The sequence below is a fragment of the Ostrinia nubilalis genome, chromosome 30, assembly GCF_963855985.1.
Source record: "Ostrinia nubilalis chromosome 30, ilOstNubi1.1, whole genome shotgun sequence".
In the NCBI taxonomy this organism is placed as follows: domain Eukaryota; kingdom Metazoa; phylum Arthropoda; class Insecta; order Lepidoptera; family Crambidae; genus Ostrinia; species Ostrinia nubilalis.
The window spans coordinates 2557722-2573054 of record NC_087117.1 but is presented as its reverse complement, the minus strand read 5'-3'; the positions used below and the strand labels follow the sequence as shown (position 1 = coordinate 2573054).

The 15333-nt window shown below is 39.6% G+C and overlaps 3 protein-coding genes across 3 annotated transcripts; 1 reads left to right on the top strand and 2 right to left on the bottom strand.

Moving 5' to 3' along the window:
• Nucleotides 1-5135: 5135 nt before the first annotated feature.
• On the bottom strand, nt 5136-7210 carry LOC135086125 (uncharacterized). Its single transcript, XM_063980929.1, has 3 exons — nt 7001-7210; nt 6027-6210; nt 5136-5369 (listed from the first exon to the last, which is right to left on the bottom strand). The coding sequence occupies exons 1-3, from the start codon at nt 7083-7085 to the stop codon at nt 5192-5194; spliced, it is 447 nt and encodes a 148-aa protein (XP_063836999.1). The 5' UTR covers nt 7086-7210; the 3' UTR covers nt 5136-5191.
• A 177-nt stretch (nt 7211-7387) lies between these two features.
• On the top strand, nt 7388-11113 carry LOC135086124 (uncharacterized). The gene is made up of 3 exons (XM_063980928.1): nt 7388-7690; nt 8284-8467; nt 10369-11113. Exons 1-3 carry the CDS (start codon nt 7615-7617, stop codon nt 10592-10594), a joined length of 486 nt encoding a protein of 161 aa, XP_063836998.1. The 5' UTR covers nt 7388-7614; the 3' UTR covers nt 10595-11113.
• A 343-nt stretch (nt 11114-11456) lies between these two features.
• On the bottom strand, nt 11457-14165 carry LOC135086121 (myb/SANT-like DNA-binding domain-containing protein 3). Its single transcript, XM_063980925.1, has 4 exons — nt 14017-14165; nt 13239-13630; nt 12622-12693; nt 11457-11686 (listed from the first exon to the last, which is right to left on the bottom strand). Exons 1-4 carry the CDS (start codon nt 14088-14090, stop codon nt 11460-11462), a joined length of 765 nt encoding a protein of 254 aa, XP_063836995.1. The 5' UTR covers nt 14091-14165; the 3' UTR covers nt 11457-11459.
• Between the last annotated feature and the right edge of the window lie 1168 nt (nt 14166-15333).

The window sequence follows — 15333 nt, the reverse complement described above, 5'->3', positions numbered from 1 at the left end:
TAACTACCACATTAATTGAAATTAATGCGAAATGTAACAATAATGCAATGATTAATGTTAATAATTAGGCTAAGTAGTTAAATGCTTAGATTTTTCAGTGGGTTTTAAAATTTACAAATAGGTCCTAAATACCTGGATTTTTTTTTTGCTTACTTATCTCAAACTAATTTTAAAACTTAAAAAATAAGGCAGACTATTTTCAGGTCTTAAAATTAGTTTACCTCTAATTTGATCTCATTGATAAAATAAACGTTAACGAATTTGTGAGTTTTAAAATCATTAGGCCTACCATTAAAAAACATCACCATGTAGGTATTTATTTTATTTCAAAAACATAAAAGCACTTTTGTTAACAATTCGTGTTTTGGTCGTAATCTGATATTGCATAAAAACCCCAATAGATAAAAAATACACTGTCAGAAGATATTACAATGCGTGCCCGCACTTGTTTCGTTTTGCTGCTGGTGGGCACTTTCGTAGCGCAGGCCTTTGGTAAGTAAACTAGGTAACATAATAGAACTATGTACTTGTCTTTAAGGGTTTTCTTAATTAATTGTACCTACTCACAAGTAAAGCCGTATTTACCCCAGAATGGCTGTTGCCCACCCCAGGATACACCAATGGTAGGCCTAGTGCAGACAGCGAAATCGCGCTGTTTCTAGGCAGTTCTTGTACATTTGCATCAAACTGTAACCGCACGGTTACCGCCTTAGTGCCTCGGCAACGTACCACCACAGCAGTGTACCACCCAGAAACCGCGCGGTTTGTTTATATCGCACATGTCTGAACCTGAACCAGGCCCTATAGCGCCAGATCAATGGCGAGTGACTGACCCACAGTTAAGGACTGACCAAACCAAGTACTTAGCGCCAAACCTGCCCTAAACCACCATCTTACCTAAGTCTGTCGCCTTAACAATAATGTTAAAACAGCATTGTTGTGTTCCGGCAGTTAGAGGTAATAAGATACCTAGCCAGTTCCCCCGTGGTTGAGGATTCCGGGTGAAGCTCGCTTTCATCTTCGGCCTGATCATCACTTACCATCAGGTGAGATACAGGCCAAGAGCTTCCTCGTTGTGGATAAAAAAAACTACTAGAATGCGACTCTCCCTCCAACTTACCCGCACTCCTCCCCGCTTTCGCCTCGTCTGCATTAGAGTCGATGTGACGTCACGGCTGCCAGGTTAATTCAACCGGGTAGTGTAGTATCCGTCCACCCACAAGGTGGACAAATCCCACCACCACCCATGGCCATACCAACCTCGCGGTTATTGTGGCCGAATCTTGAGAGATGCACGCGGAACTGCGGCTGCCTAGGGCAGATTGCACTCAACCGCGCGCAACGCTTGACTCTCTACAAGTTCTTTATTCTTCGTCCATTTGTCCCTCTCTGCCACTCTCCCCCTTCCCACAAGGTGGACAGAAGACCCTATAAAGTTTGCAGGAAGGAGTTGCCTGCAGGTCACTGGCAATCGACCAATCTGGAAGTTTTATAGGAGGCGTATGTTCAGCAGCGGACACGACGTCCTATGGCTGAAATGAGGATGACATTAAAATCTGTGATTGAGATTAATCTAGTAAACTCGTAGGCCTGGGATGCCTGGGATGTACGCCACGATTAACTTTTATCGAGGCTTATCGATTTACGCGATAAGCCCATTTCTAACCGACTTCATGTCACCATGTGATGATGTGACCACACATGTGATGATTTTATCATCGATGATTTTATCATGGCGCGCATCGTAGCCAAGTTGGTCAATGAATCATTGGATAATAAGGCTCTGAATGACTCGTTACCAGGACGTGGACTGACTAAGTACTTCGTAAAGGTAGCAGGAAGGCGCTGGACACAGGCCGCTACCAACCGGGCAACATGGAAAGCATTGGTGGAGGCCTATGTTCAGCAGTGGACGTCCTATAGCTGAGATGATGATGATGGTGATGAATGACTCGTTTTCCCAGGCCAATGCTCAGAATTCCCGGACTTTCCCAACGCTGAAAATGGCTGCGATCACTCCTGCGAACGGCGATGTGAAACGTTTGCTAGCTGTCAAAACTGCGATGGCCAAGTCAAATGCCAGTGCAAAGAGGGGTACAAGTTTGACAGCAACACCTATGAGTGCGTGAGGGCGGAAGACTGTTGTAAGTATGCGGTTTGCCACAAGCACTTCTATTATTACCTACTAGCTTTCCGCCCGCGGCCTCGCCCGCGTGGAATTTTGTCTGTCACAGAAAAACTTTATCGCGCGCGTCCTGTTTCAAAAACCAGGATAAAAACTATCCTATGTCCTTTCCCGGGACTCAAACTATCTCTATACCAAATTTTATCAAAATCGGTTCAGTAGTTTAAGCGTGAAAGCGAGACAGACAGACAGAGTTACTTTCGTATTTATAATATTAGTATAGATTGTTTTTTAATAAACACTGTCCCAGTCTGACTCGGTTTCCACAAAAGCTGGCAGGTTATTTCAACCAAAGCGGAGCGGATTCGAGATAAAAGTACCACATGTTTTTCCTATTATGCGGGCTACACGCGTCACGCACAAAGGCACATTATCACCCTACATTGTATTAGATAAGTAGGTACTACATAATTAATGTGCGTGCCCTTCGAGAGGCCACTGTGGTGGAATTAATGTAATCTACTTTCTTTCCAGCTTCATGATCCTGAAGACAACATGCTGCTTAGAAGACCATAACCGACCATACCCGGATTAGCTTTTATTTGTGTCCTGGTCTTCCCTTAATGAGCACAACAATATCATGCGTTGCCCGTGGTCTTACTGCTAAGTCCTACTGGTAGGAACTTGGTAAGACCTTAAACTTTTTTTCCGTGAATCTAGCAGGTAGGACTGAGCAGAAGGACCATAGGTAAAGCACAAACAATATTACTACAAACACATAAACAACATAATCAGAAAAAGATTAAATAATACTGAACTGTTTTAATATTTTTTAGTGTCTACTCCTGTTCCTCTAGCACGAAAAACTTTCCATTTGACAATAAGTCCCTCAAGGGTGTAGAGACTCCTCCTCGGCTCCTCGATAGTCTTTGGCATATATATAAACGTTTCAAATTGTGAGTTTTAGTTGTGGTTTTAGTGCCAACTTCCCCGAGGAATTTGTGACTTTCGAGTAACAAGACGTGTGAGGATCAGATCTGTGGCCAGACCCACACAGTTTTTAGTAGTCAGATAGATAAGTACTATAGTTCGAAATAATAAAAAACCTACCTACCTATCTACTTTGGTTGGGGGAATCATCACAGTCGTGTGTTGTTAACCACTATCGTTGTTGACATTGAACTGCCCGCTTTATTATAATTTGATTTAAAAAGTTAGAGTGCATCACATTTATTTGCAAGAACAAAAGTTAGACATCACTAAAATAAAAGGTCAATAAGTATAGCCCGCACCAATATAACTTTGTGATGGCACATCATTAGTTGTCAACTATAGACGTAGGTTAGCCATTTTTGCGAAATTGATAATTTATTTTGATTCCTAATATCCTTCCGAAAGCCTTACCTACTCCCAAAACTCGTGTCTCTGGACTACTTCTACGTGAAATAAAAGTGCAAAATGATCCAAAGAATACCATTTATTCAAAACCAATACACTAAACCCGTAACCAAAAATATTTAATCCAAAATAAATCTAGGGTAAACCACCCAATCATTGGCACTCTACCAATTTATTGGCATGCTCCAGTTTTTCAAGAAAATTAAGATTCTTTGTAGCCAAACCTTATATTTTTTGGTAGAAATTGAAGAGTAATATCATTTATTACTCAACTGGCTACACACGTTTTTTATTATTTCAAACATCGCGGCGCTTCAACCATTTGTTTGACAAACCGGGACCTGTGCGAATAAAACAATCGAAATATTCGTTTTTTACTAAGGTAAGAGCTATCATAATCTTTTAAAAAAATGCAAATCTATTTTGTTGTTCTTATACATAATCATTTTGTCTTATTATTGACTATATTAACTGCCTTTTTAAAACATTATTTTATAATTTAACGGCCAACTTTTAATTATTTGTAGTATGCCAACAATTGGTATGCGTAAAATCTGTTTATCCATTTTATTGGCACACATGCCAATAAAAGGGTATTTAAAATAATTTGAGTTTATTAAAAATTATACCTTGTTTGTCTCAAAATTGAGTTTAAATTGCATTTAAAATATTTTCTAACGTTTTGGACACACCAATCCAAATGTTGGCCCACTGCCAATTATATAAAATCCATTTATTGGCACGGGTGTCAAACATTGGTTAAAAAGGTGCCAATAAAAAATATTATCTTTTTAGCCACTTTCAAAGGCTCAAAGCCTTTCAAAGTCTTATTCCACTAATCCCCGTTGACAATCCCCGTCAACGGGATTAGTGAACTTTTTGTTCATTAATCCCCGTTAACGCCAATGGAATTTATAATGGGGATTAATGAACTAAAAAGTTCACTAATCCCCGTTGACGGGGATTAGTCGAATAAGCCTGTGAAAGGCTTTGAAAGTGGTCCCACGGTCTACTATACAATCCAGATTGAAACATCCTGATCATCGCTCTAAGCCCGGTCCGTTCACAGTTTTAACTGACGAGGAAGAACAGCTTTTTGTTGACTGGATAAAATAAAAATCAGTAGCAAAACAGGATTTCCGAAGAGAAAAGAAGATTTGATAAAAGTGGTTATGGAAAGTTTAAAACCATATTTAAATATAAGCGTTTGAACTGATATGGTATGTTCCTATACAAAAAAAATGATACTTTTCTTTTAACAAAAGATTTTATTTTGTTTATTTCTATCATGAATCTCTTTAAAACCTCTACATAAGACCTAGCAGCTATTTTTCAGTCTTGCGAGATCAGTGCCAATAATAGGTAATTATCACTGCCAATAAAAGGTTTGGCTATGCCAACAACTGGTATTTTGAGGTAATTTTTTAAAAGGTACACTATATTGAATAAATGATTTAATTTATTAATGATAAGTACTTTATAATATTCTGCAAAGATTAAAAGACCAATATAAATGTTTTTATCTTTGATAAAACATATTTTTACATGTAAATTTTACCGGTTTTGTGAAGTAGCTGCTTAAAGTGCCAATAATTGGGTGGTTTACCCTACATAAAAACCTATTCGAAATCGCGGGCTTCACAAGATGGCGGTTAACAAAATGGCCGACTAGACCCACTTCTTGGCAATGCCGACGGTTTTGCGCAAATGCATGTCGTCAGGGATGGGCATTTGCCCGTATTTGTCGACCCCGGGACCCGGCGCGAGTTGTCGGTGGTGGCGAGCGATTTTGCAAATCGATTGCGATGGCGCGTACCGATTGTGGTAGTTGTAGAAGTGGAAGTCGCTGGAATGAAAAAAAAATCAGTAAAATGTAGGCTTTCTGGTAATATGTATAAATTTACCGAAATGTCATTATTTTAACTTTGGTAAGAAGTCCAGGCAGTCTAAGGGGAAACCTCCCACAGTAGCGGCGTAAGGGGGGGGCGGTGGGGGCGGTCCGCCCCGGGTGCCAAGCATCAGGGGGTGACACAAGTCGCGCAGATTAGTACTCACTGGCACATCTGCATGGCAAATCTGCGGTCTATGTCATGATACGGGGGGGGGGGGGGGGATTGTCTTTCAATCTTGGAATCGGTAGGTAACCCCAAAACCACCCCAGGGGGTGTCATATCACTTGTGACGGGGGGGAGGGGGGGTGATCGCCCCGGGTGCCAACCCATGCTACGCCGCCACTGACCTCCCAAAGGCATAAGAATAATAATAATTCAACTTGTAGGTATGGAGGACTCATTATTGATAAACTGGCGCGAGATATAGGTAGGTATAGGTATAGGGCGCGTGGTGAATCCCACGCTTGCATGTCCTCAAGATGTCCCTAGGGACTTTGCAAGTTACTTTTGACTTGCAACTTTATAAGTTGGTTCAGCAGGCGCAGCAGCAACCGCATTAGCTAAAATTAAATCTAAAAGGAGTTTTGGCATAAACAGCAGTAGTTACTCACTCGACTTTGGGAAACTGGAAGGGGTTCCGCTCTCGGCCCATATTGGTGTCGATATACCGCCGCCAGCGGCACCCTAACAAACGGTTGCGTCGCAGAGAGTAGTGGCGCACGCGCGTGTAGTCAAATAGCTTCTTTTCGAATAAGGGTAGTACTCTAAAGTCGTTGGAGAAGGTCTTTACTATTGCTGCAAGGATAAAATGATAAGTGATTAGATTAGGGTCCAAGGAAAAAATATATTGCACAGGCGTAGGAAGTAAAACAGCAACCTAGTGACTAAAACTGCTTTTCCTGTAGTAGTACAAACAGCTTGTCTAGTAGCATAAACAGCTTGTGTAGCACCTAAAACAGCTTGTCCGGTTTTGCGGAATTGCGTTTAGACAGTGTGGGATTAGGTTAAAAGATAGGGAAATGAATTATTATAAATTAAGTCAGAAACAAGGTTCTGGGGTAAAGGCCGCGTACCGGAAAACGCAGCGTGAGACGTCCACCCACAAGGTGGACCGACGACATCATAAAGGTAGCAGGAAGGCGCTGGACGCAGGCCGCTACCAACCGGGCAACATGGAAAGCATTGGGGGAGGCCTATGTTCAGCAGTGGACGTCCTATGGCTGAGATGATGATGAAGTCAAAAACCTTGTCGTGGCTAAACGCAATCCGCGAGAGCCACAAAGAAGAAAAAAACAGCTTGTCCAGCAGTACAAACAGCTTTTCTAGCAGCTAAAACAGCTTGTCTGATAAATAAATAGTAAACTACATAAATATTTAATTTTGGCTTAGCTCTAATATCCGGTCTGTGAGCACGTAGAATTTTGTCCAATGACCCTTAACTACCCATCTTTATCGCTCGCGCGTAATTATGTTGGGACCGGGCTCACCCGGCTCACCGGCTCACGGACCGGGCTTTAGCAGCTAAAACAGCTTGTCTGATAAATAAATAGATAGTAAACTACATAAATATTTAGCTTAGCTCTACCTTCGTCAACGGAGATGTCCGGTTGTGTCCGTTTAATATGGCGGCATGCTGCGTATGGGGAAGCTGCATCATCATTCTTTTCCATTTCAGATAGGCTATTGTGAAGAGTGCTTTCAACAAACTTTCCCTGCAAATGGACATGTGTACGGAATATTAAAAGAAAGATAGAAATAAAGCACCGCACAAACGAAATCTCGACAGAAAATGAATGAAAAATGATGAAATGTCAAATTGGAGTGTTCTTTTTTTGGTTTTTCTTCTTTTTTGAGAAAAGAGGAGAGGATTGATGTTAGTTTATAAATTTAAGAAGAGTTTTTATTTAGGGGACAATGAAAGTGCACAGTTTAAGTAGGCGGTCTTATCGCCAGGTAGCAATCTCCACCAGATAATCCAGAGAAAGGACAGTATTTTGTTGAACTAAAATAATACAAAGCTTTAGATGTCGTCTATACATATAAGAACTTTTTAAAAGTCTAATAAGTTTTAAAAAGTATAGCGTCAAGCGTCATGTTTGAGAGGTCCCATACTGTCAATTCTACCAACCAATACAGTGCCCAAGAAAATAATATAAAACAGAATCACAAAAACTTATTTATTAGTTTCTCTAAGACAAAATGGCCAGAAATAGCAATTTATACGATTCGTGCAAACACATAAAAAGGGAACCCATGTCGCATGTTGCTGATGAGAGTGAGTTATTCTTGTACCATAAAGACTTATTAATATTTTATTTATTTATTTATTTAAAACAAGTTACATAGCATTTTCAAATATTAATGATAACTATATGCAATAACATTTGAATTTGACTACGGCCCTTAGATCTAAGCTACGGCCTCCACTTGTGCCACCCGGTTACAGAAGAACAATGCCCGTTTTCACCATCAATTTTTAAGTGACCTCTTAACATAACACATAACAGGTACCTAGGTATTTTGTTTTCATAGGGGTCACTAAAAATTAGGTTTGATGGTGAAAATGGGCATAAATCCATCTGTATACTTCCTATGACTACACTAGCAACTAAGGCCCGCTTTCCACCAAAGCGGAGCGGAGCAAAGAAGCGTGTGGAATAACCAATCAGATTTCAACTGTCCCTTTTTCTTCATCTTTCACCAACCTCTGTCCCTCCTCAGTCGTACAGTCCCATCATTAAGCCGGGTCTCCAGCGCGTTTTGCCTTACATTGAACACACAATCAACAAAAAAAACATCAACATTCAACATTTTTAAGCAATTTTGTTAGCTTTCCATCATGCGTTCCATTCCACGTGTTTATTTTAGACATAGCCCGCGAGATCGGCAACAACTACCGCACCATTCCCACGTTCGAGAAGGGCCTGTTCGAGCACCAGTTCATCCGCCACTACTCGCTGCAGAGGAACCAGCAGCTCAAGTGCCGCTGGTCGGTGTACAAGCAGAATATTGAGGGGAGGGTCTTCGCGCCCTTTCAGTTCCCTAACCACAGGTAGATTATTTGCTCTGTGATCACAGGTGGAGGTTGTTAACTTATTTTGACATTCATCATCATCATCATCATCTCAGCCATAGGACGTTCACTGCTGAACATAGGCCTCCCCCAATGCTTTCCATGTTGCCCGGTTGGTAGCGGCCTGCGTACAGCGCCTTTCTGCTACCTTTATGATGTCGTCGGTCCACCTTGTGGGTGGACGTCCCACGCTGCGTTTTCCGGTACGCGTATTTTGACATTACAAGTAAGTTAACAATCTCGACTTGAAAACTCAACTTGAAAAAACCTTAGATTTTTCCCACTGGGCAGTTTGTTAAGAGCCTCGCGATGAAGGGAGCCCCCTGTGAGTTATGTTAGTCAAATCAATTCAAATCAAATATAAATATATAAAATAAATATAAATTATTGTGAATAAATAGTCTGTGATTGTTACCTAAGAATTAGTGTAGTTCTATAGTTTTTTTTTTTTCAGATCCCCTTTTTTTAAATGTCCAGGCAGGGCCCTCAGCATCAGCCCTCAAAATTTGGCGAACGCGTAGTCCTACATATCGCGCGCGAATTGTGTTGGTAGAATGTGGACTTAGAACTTAGATGATCGATAAATTGTTTTAAATGTCATCTATTCCTTTCTTATTAAAAAGGTGTCATCTATCTATTCCTAGATTTAAAGATGACTATAGCAGTACGCAACGCTTTGCAACTCTATTATAATAGTATTCATAATCTTCAGGGATTTACACTTCTACCAGAGCACTATTCGAATCGCACCATCCGAGTCGATATATCTATACCCTGAGCATCGAATGAAGTTGAAGCCCGGCCCCGGAGTCGATTTCCGGGGACAGATGCCCATCCCTCAGGAAATGCACATGAAGCGCGGGAAAATCGAAAAAAGTGACAGCAACAGACAAAAAATTAAATCTGCGAAGAAAAAAGTTAACGGTGCAAAGAAATAAGTCCTGTTTGATAATAGATTTATTTAGGGTATTTTGTATGATCATGTTATTTACTTTGTATGCTATGTTAATTTTGTAATAGTTTAATTTTCTATGTTCAACTCATTTTGTAAGTTTGTTTTGTTAAGGGCTTTGTTTAGTTATAATTTTAATAAAGTAATTTTTTTTACGAAAATTCCTTTCATTTACATTTTGGATATAATAATAATTATGAGGATGACAGTAAACACTGGAATCACGCACATAAAGTACCTACCCGCAGACAGACATAAATTTTATTGACACCCGTATATTCACATTTCACAAACATTACAGTTCGCGTGGTCTCGGCACTACTGGGCAGGTTATTAATTGTAATAAAATATAGTTATTTTAATGTTCATATTTTTCATTTCACTTTCATTTATTCGACTGACTGTATTGTGTCAGTTTGCAACTGTGTCCACGTGGGAATGTGTCTGATTGAAAATGTGTCCCGTTGAAATTGTGTCCCGTTGGAACTAAATCGGATCCCCTGGGGGATCGGGTTAGGGGATCCTAGTGGACGAAAGGGCACTATGCACGCGACCCGCCAATGAACGCATAGCTAACTAGGATAGCCGCCAGGTAGCTGTGGGGGTTACCTCCGCCCATATCGACTAACAAAATATGATCTAAAATCAAAATAACGAAAATATCGAAATCCACGAATCCGTCGAATCCAGTATCTGCCGAATCCACGAATCTGTCCAATCCCAAAATCTGTCCTATACCGAATAAAGGGTTTCATCAAACGATCAAATATAGAATTATTTTTACAAATGATCGAACGTTCATAATATTGAATTTACAAATGATCAAACGTTCAAAATATCGAATGATTAAAATCTATTAAAGCTATAAATGCGGCGATAGATACGCGTTATATTAGGCGAAGGCTATAATAGTATTATTCATCTTCAGGGATCTGCACTTCTACCAAAGCGCTATTCGATTCGCACCGTCCGAGTCGATATATCGATACCCCGAGCATCGAATGAAGTTGAAGCCCGGCCCCGGAGTCGATTTCCGGGGACAGATGCCCATCCCTCAGGAAATGCACATGAAGCGCGGGAAAATCGAAAAAAGTGACAGCCACAGACAAAAAATTAAATCTGCGAAGAAAAAAGTTACCGGAGCAAAGAAATAAGTCCTATACTGTTTGCTAATAGATTTATTTAGGATATTTTGTATGTTAATGTACTTATTTACTTTGTATGCAATGTTAATTTTGTAATAGTTTAATTTTCTATGTTCAACTCATTTTGTAAGTTTGTTTTGTTAAGAGCTTTGTTAGTTATAATTTTAATAAAGTTATTTTATTTACGAAAAATCCTTTCATTTACATTTTGAATATATGAGAAAGTTACAGTTAAATACTGGAATCACGGAGATAAAGTTTTCTAAATAAAACACCCACAGACATACTTAATGAATGTCATAATTTATTGACACCCGTGTTCACATTTCAGAAACATTAAACAGTTCGCGTGGTCGCGCCGGCACTATGCACGCGTCCCGTCCGAAACGCACATCTAAAGTCCGGTAGCCGAGCAGATAGAATTTCGTCCAATGACCCCAAGCTACCCATCCTTATCGCTCGCGCGAAATTATATTGCTGTCGCGACTGTGCGACAGGCTGCCACGGTGAGTGTGCGAGCGCAACAGCAAATATCGATAAGGATGGGTAGCTTGGGGTCATTGGACGAAATTCTATGTGCTCGGCAAGCAGACTTTATCTTGGGTAGTCGCCAGGTAGCTGAGGGCACTACTAGTAAACAATAGCTTAACTACTTAAATACATATGGAAATAGACTTAAATTTAAGTTACTTAAAATTAAATTAAAATTTAGTTACTTAACAACTTAATAATATGTGTAAATCAGTCTTTAAGATATCCAAATATGAAATATCCAAACACCGAGGATAAACTAGAGGTCTAGTTTTTAGAATAATTTTGTATTATAAATAATAATTTAATTTTTGACTTTTTTATTTAAACAAACACAAAATATTTATGAAGTTTTATTTTCAATCTGTTTACTTAACAGTTCAATTTCTAATTTCATTTTTTGTATTTGTAAATCGTGCATCTGTTTTTCGTGTTCTAACAAATTCTTTTCTTTGTCTATCAATATTTTTTCTCTTTCTACCCTCAACTCGTGTAAAGCCTGGTCCTGTTGAATGTTCAACGTGGTACGTCTGACTTTTATATCCGTCTCGCTTGGGAATCTCTGGCTACCTGAAAAGCAAATTTTGAATGTCTTTAAAGTATGTAAACTATTGTACACACGGCCACACTGTTAATTATCCATTTCCGTTTTTGCTCTCGCTCTCATCAAATGGTGATTCTTTGCGATAGAACGAGACGACATGACAGGCAATGGATAGTTAACACTGTTGCCGATGGTACTACAATAATTTCACTTCGCGATTAACGAGAGGTTTTGTCACCTCACTAGTGCACAGACTAAAAATGCGTTAATGTCAGTCGGCCATATTTATCTACGTTTCTGCTGAAGTCTAAAGAATTCTACTTTAGATCGTTTCATCCACGAAGACGCGCCCCACCATTCTTCCGCCAATGTTTCAGAGTTATCGGTACACGCTAAATCATCCATGAGTGCACACGCACACTACAATAAAATTATGACGCTCGGACTGCTCGGATCAAACTCCCCACACCCCGCGCTTCCCTCGACCAAAAATTGATGCGGCGCGTCTTCGTGGATGACACGATCTATACATATTACTTAGTAGTGGCCCAAGTACACTATGCGGGAAATTGGCCTAGACGTAATAGTGTGAACACCATCTGTTACTTTCTCCTTCCCCCACTAGTGCGTCGCCCATACTTCGGAGTGTGATCTAGCGCTTCGTCTCGGTCAATTTTCCACATAGTGTACTTGCGCCAACAAATCTATACTAATATTATAAATGCGAAATTTAAGTAACTCTGTCTGTCTGTCTGTCTCGTTTTCACGCCTAAACCACTGAACTGATTTTGATGAAATTTGGCATAGAGATAGTTTGAGTCCCGGGAGAGGACATAGGATAGTTTTTATCCCGGTTTTTGAAACAGCGCGCGCGATAACTTTTCTGTGACAGACAAAATTCTACGCGGGCGAAGCCGCGGGCGGAATGCTAGTACTGTTCATAAATAAGTACGATACCTACATGTAACTATTGGATCTTCATTGTCTGGATCAAGATGGTTCTCGAAATATGGTTCCTCTGCATCTGCTTTAGCTAAAAACAAAAAATAATATTGCTCTAAATAAAAGAAGTACATTAAGATAAGTTTACAGTAAGATGTGATATAGGTATTAAACTGGACGTAGATCACTATCAACCAGTCGACATGGAAATCATTGGGGGAGGCTTATGTTCAGCAGTGGATGTCCTGTGGCTGAAATGATGATGATGATGATGATGATGATAGGTATTAAATATGATAATCTATACTAATATAATATTATAAATGCGAAAGTAACTCTGTCTGTCTGTCACTAAACCGATTTAGATGAAATTTGGCGTAGAGATAGTTTGTGTGTCACTACATAGTATAAACAAAATCGCTTTCTGCTGTCAGTCCCTATGTTCTTTGTGCTTTGATCTTTAAAACTACGTAACGGATTTTGGTGCAGTTTTTTGTATTAGATAGAGTGATTCAAGAGGTAGGTTTGTTATGTATACTTAGCAACCGTGCGAAGCCAGGGCGGGTCGCTAGTAGAATATAAAATATATTGATAATATGAAAGATATTTAAAATAATGTATAGGTATACTACTCACCCTCAATTGAATTTGAATCGATCACTTCCGGGACTTGCACGTTAATGAATGAGTCAATTGTGCTTATATCATTGTCAGACGTACAGCCATTTTCATCTTTCGTCAGATGTAGAGGATCTGCAGTTCCACCGATGCGTTTCAAAGTCAACGATTCCTGAGAAAGTTCCTTCTTTCTTATCGTCTTCATGTTCTCCCAGCATCTTTTCAATTGGTGTGTGAGCCTCTTTGAGACGAACGGTTGAGAATTGTAGGCAATGGTGAGATCTTCCCAGGCTCGTTTCTTCAACCGGATATTTTTAGCGTTGACGCGCTTATCTTCAATGACAGGCCGTTCCCTTACTAAAGCTATAATCAGCTTTCTTTCAGACGGAGAAAACGCCAGCTTTTTTGAACTGAAAAATAATAACATTCTTTTCACTATTTTAGTTGTGAATACTCACAAACATTAATAAGAGGTCTCACAGAGCGCGTGGACGCACAGGGTGACACGAACTACACGAAGCAATCGCACAGTTCTATTCAACGCTGTGCGTTCGATTTGCTGCTCCACATAAAAAAGCATCTTTTGTGAATACGGGCGTTAAGTGTTTCATGAATGAAAATAACGCCCATATTCAATATCAAACAATAAGAGGTCTCACAGTGCGCATGGACGCACAGGGTGACACACGAATCAATCACAGAGCTCTATTCAACGCTGTGAGTTCGATTTGCTGCTTCACTTAACATCGTTTGTGCATACGGGCGTAATTAATGAAAACGAAGTATTCCTACTAACCTGACGGTATTGTTTGACATGGTACACAAAGTTGTAGGTTTATTATCCTTAGGTAATATTTTCACAAAATTCATTAATCGGCTTCGGCACAACAAAATTACCAAAAGAAAGACACGAACGCGAAACGCGACGAATTGTTATGACTTATGACAGAAATGAAATGTCAGTCAATCGTCAGTCAGCGGAGTGAACTTGCTGCGAACTGCATAAAAACGAACCAATCACAAAGCTCTATTCAAGGCTGTCCCTTGGCATAGTGATGTGACAATCGATGTGTAATTAATCATATCGGCCTTAGTTAATTTACGACAATCATTTAATTTTATCAATAAAAATTGCATATTTTAGGACTTATTTGGACTACAGTTTAATAATCAATACTTCTGTCGAGCAGTATTCGTCATTTAGCTGAAATGAACGAAGGAAAAACACTTTTTCAGGCATACAAATAAAACTAACACATTCTAGAATCATCGTTTACTTATTGCGTGTCGAACAAGTGCGCGTGCTGTCTTCGCAGGTGGCGCCGCCAGGAGTCTTTCGCCTTGAACCGGCCCTCGCAGTAGCCGCACGCGGACGAGCGCGCGGCGCAGGGCGGCCGCTCGTGGCGCTTCTGTTAGAGGGAGAGAGAGAGAGAGAGAGAGAAGGAGAGAGAATATGTCGTGGCGCACTCTTATAAAGATCCTTCGCGAGATTATTAGGGTACCTTCATTATCGATTTCGATTTTACATTTTATTCGATTGTACCAAATAATATCGATTAAATCGAGAATAACCACAGATATGGATAGATGCAGCATGTGTCAAAAATTGTATGAAGCCGAGCGTGCCACTTTTTAAACGTCATTAGTGTCATTTTAGCGAATTTTAGTGATTGCCGCAACGTAAAAGTAATCGTATCATCGTACTGCATTCGCAAAGTCATCGAAAGATATCGTGTGACTCGATTCGAAAATTAATTAATTCCGATAAAACTGATATTTTGTTAAATTTATAGCTAGTCTGACTGTGGATTAAAATAATTTTGTAGCGGTAGACGTTATTCTACATTATTAATTTTCTTATTAATTTGCAAATAATATTTTTGTTGTGCTTGATGTTTATGAAAGTAATGATCGTTATTCTATTATGTTAAATAGTACTACTAGTAATTCATACTTAATTCCATACTTTTAAATATTCTAGTAAGTACCTGACCTAGTTTCATAAAATAAAGACTATTAACTCAAGCTTTTTATTTTTAATGTAAAAATAAAAAGCTTGTGTTTCCCGGGGGCCCGATGATTCCTCTTTAAATAAATTAATTCTTACAAATCG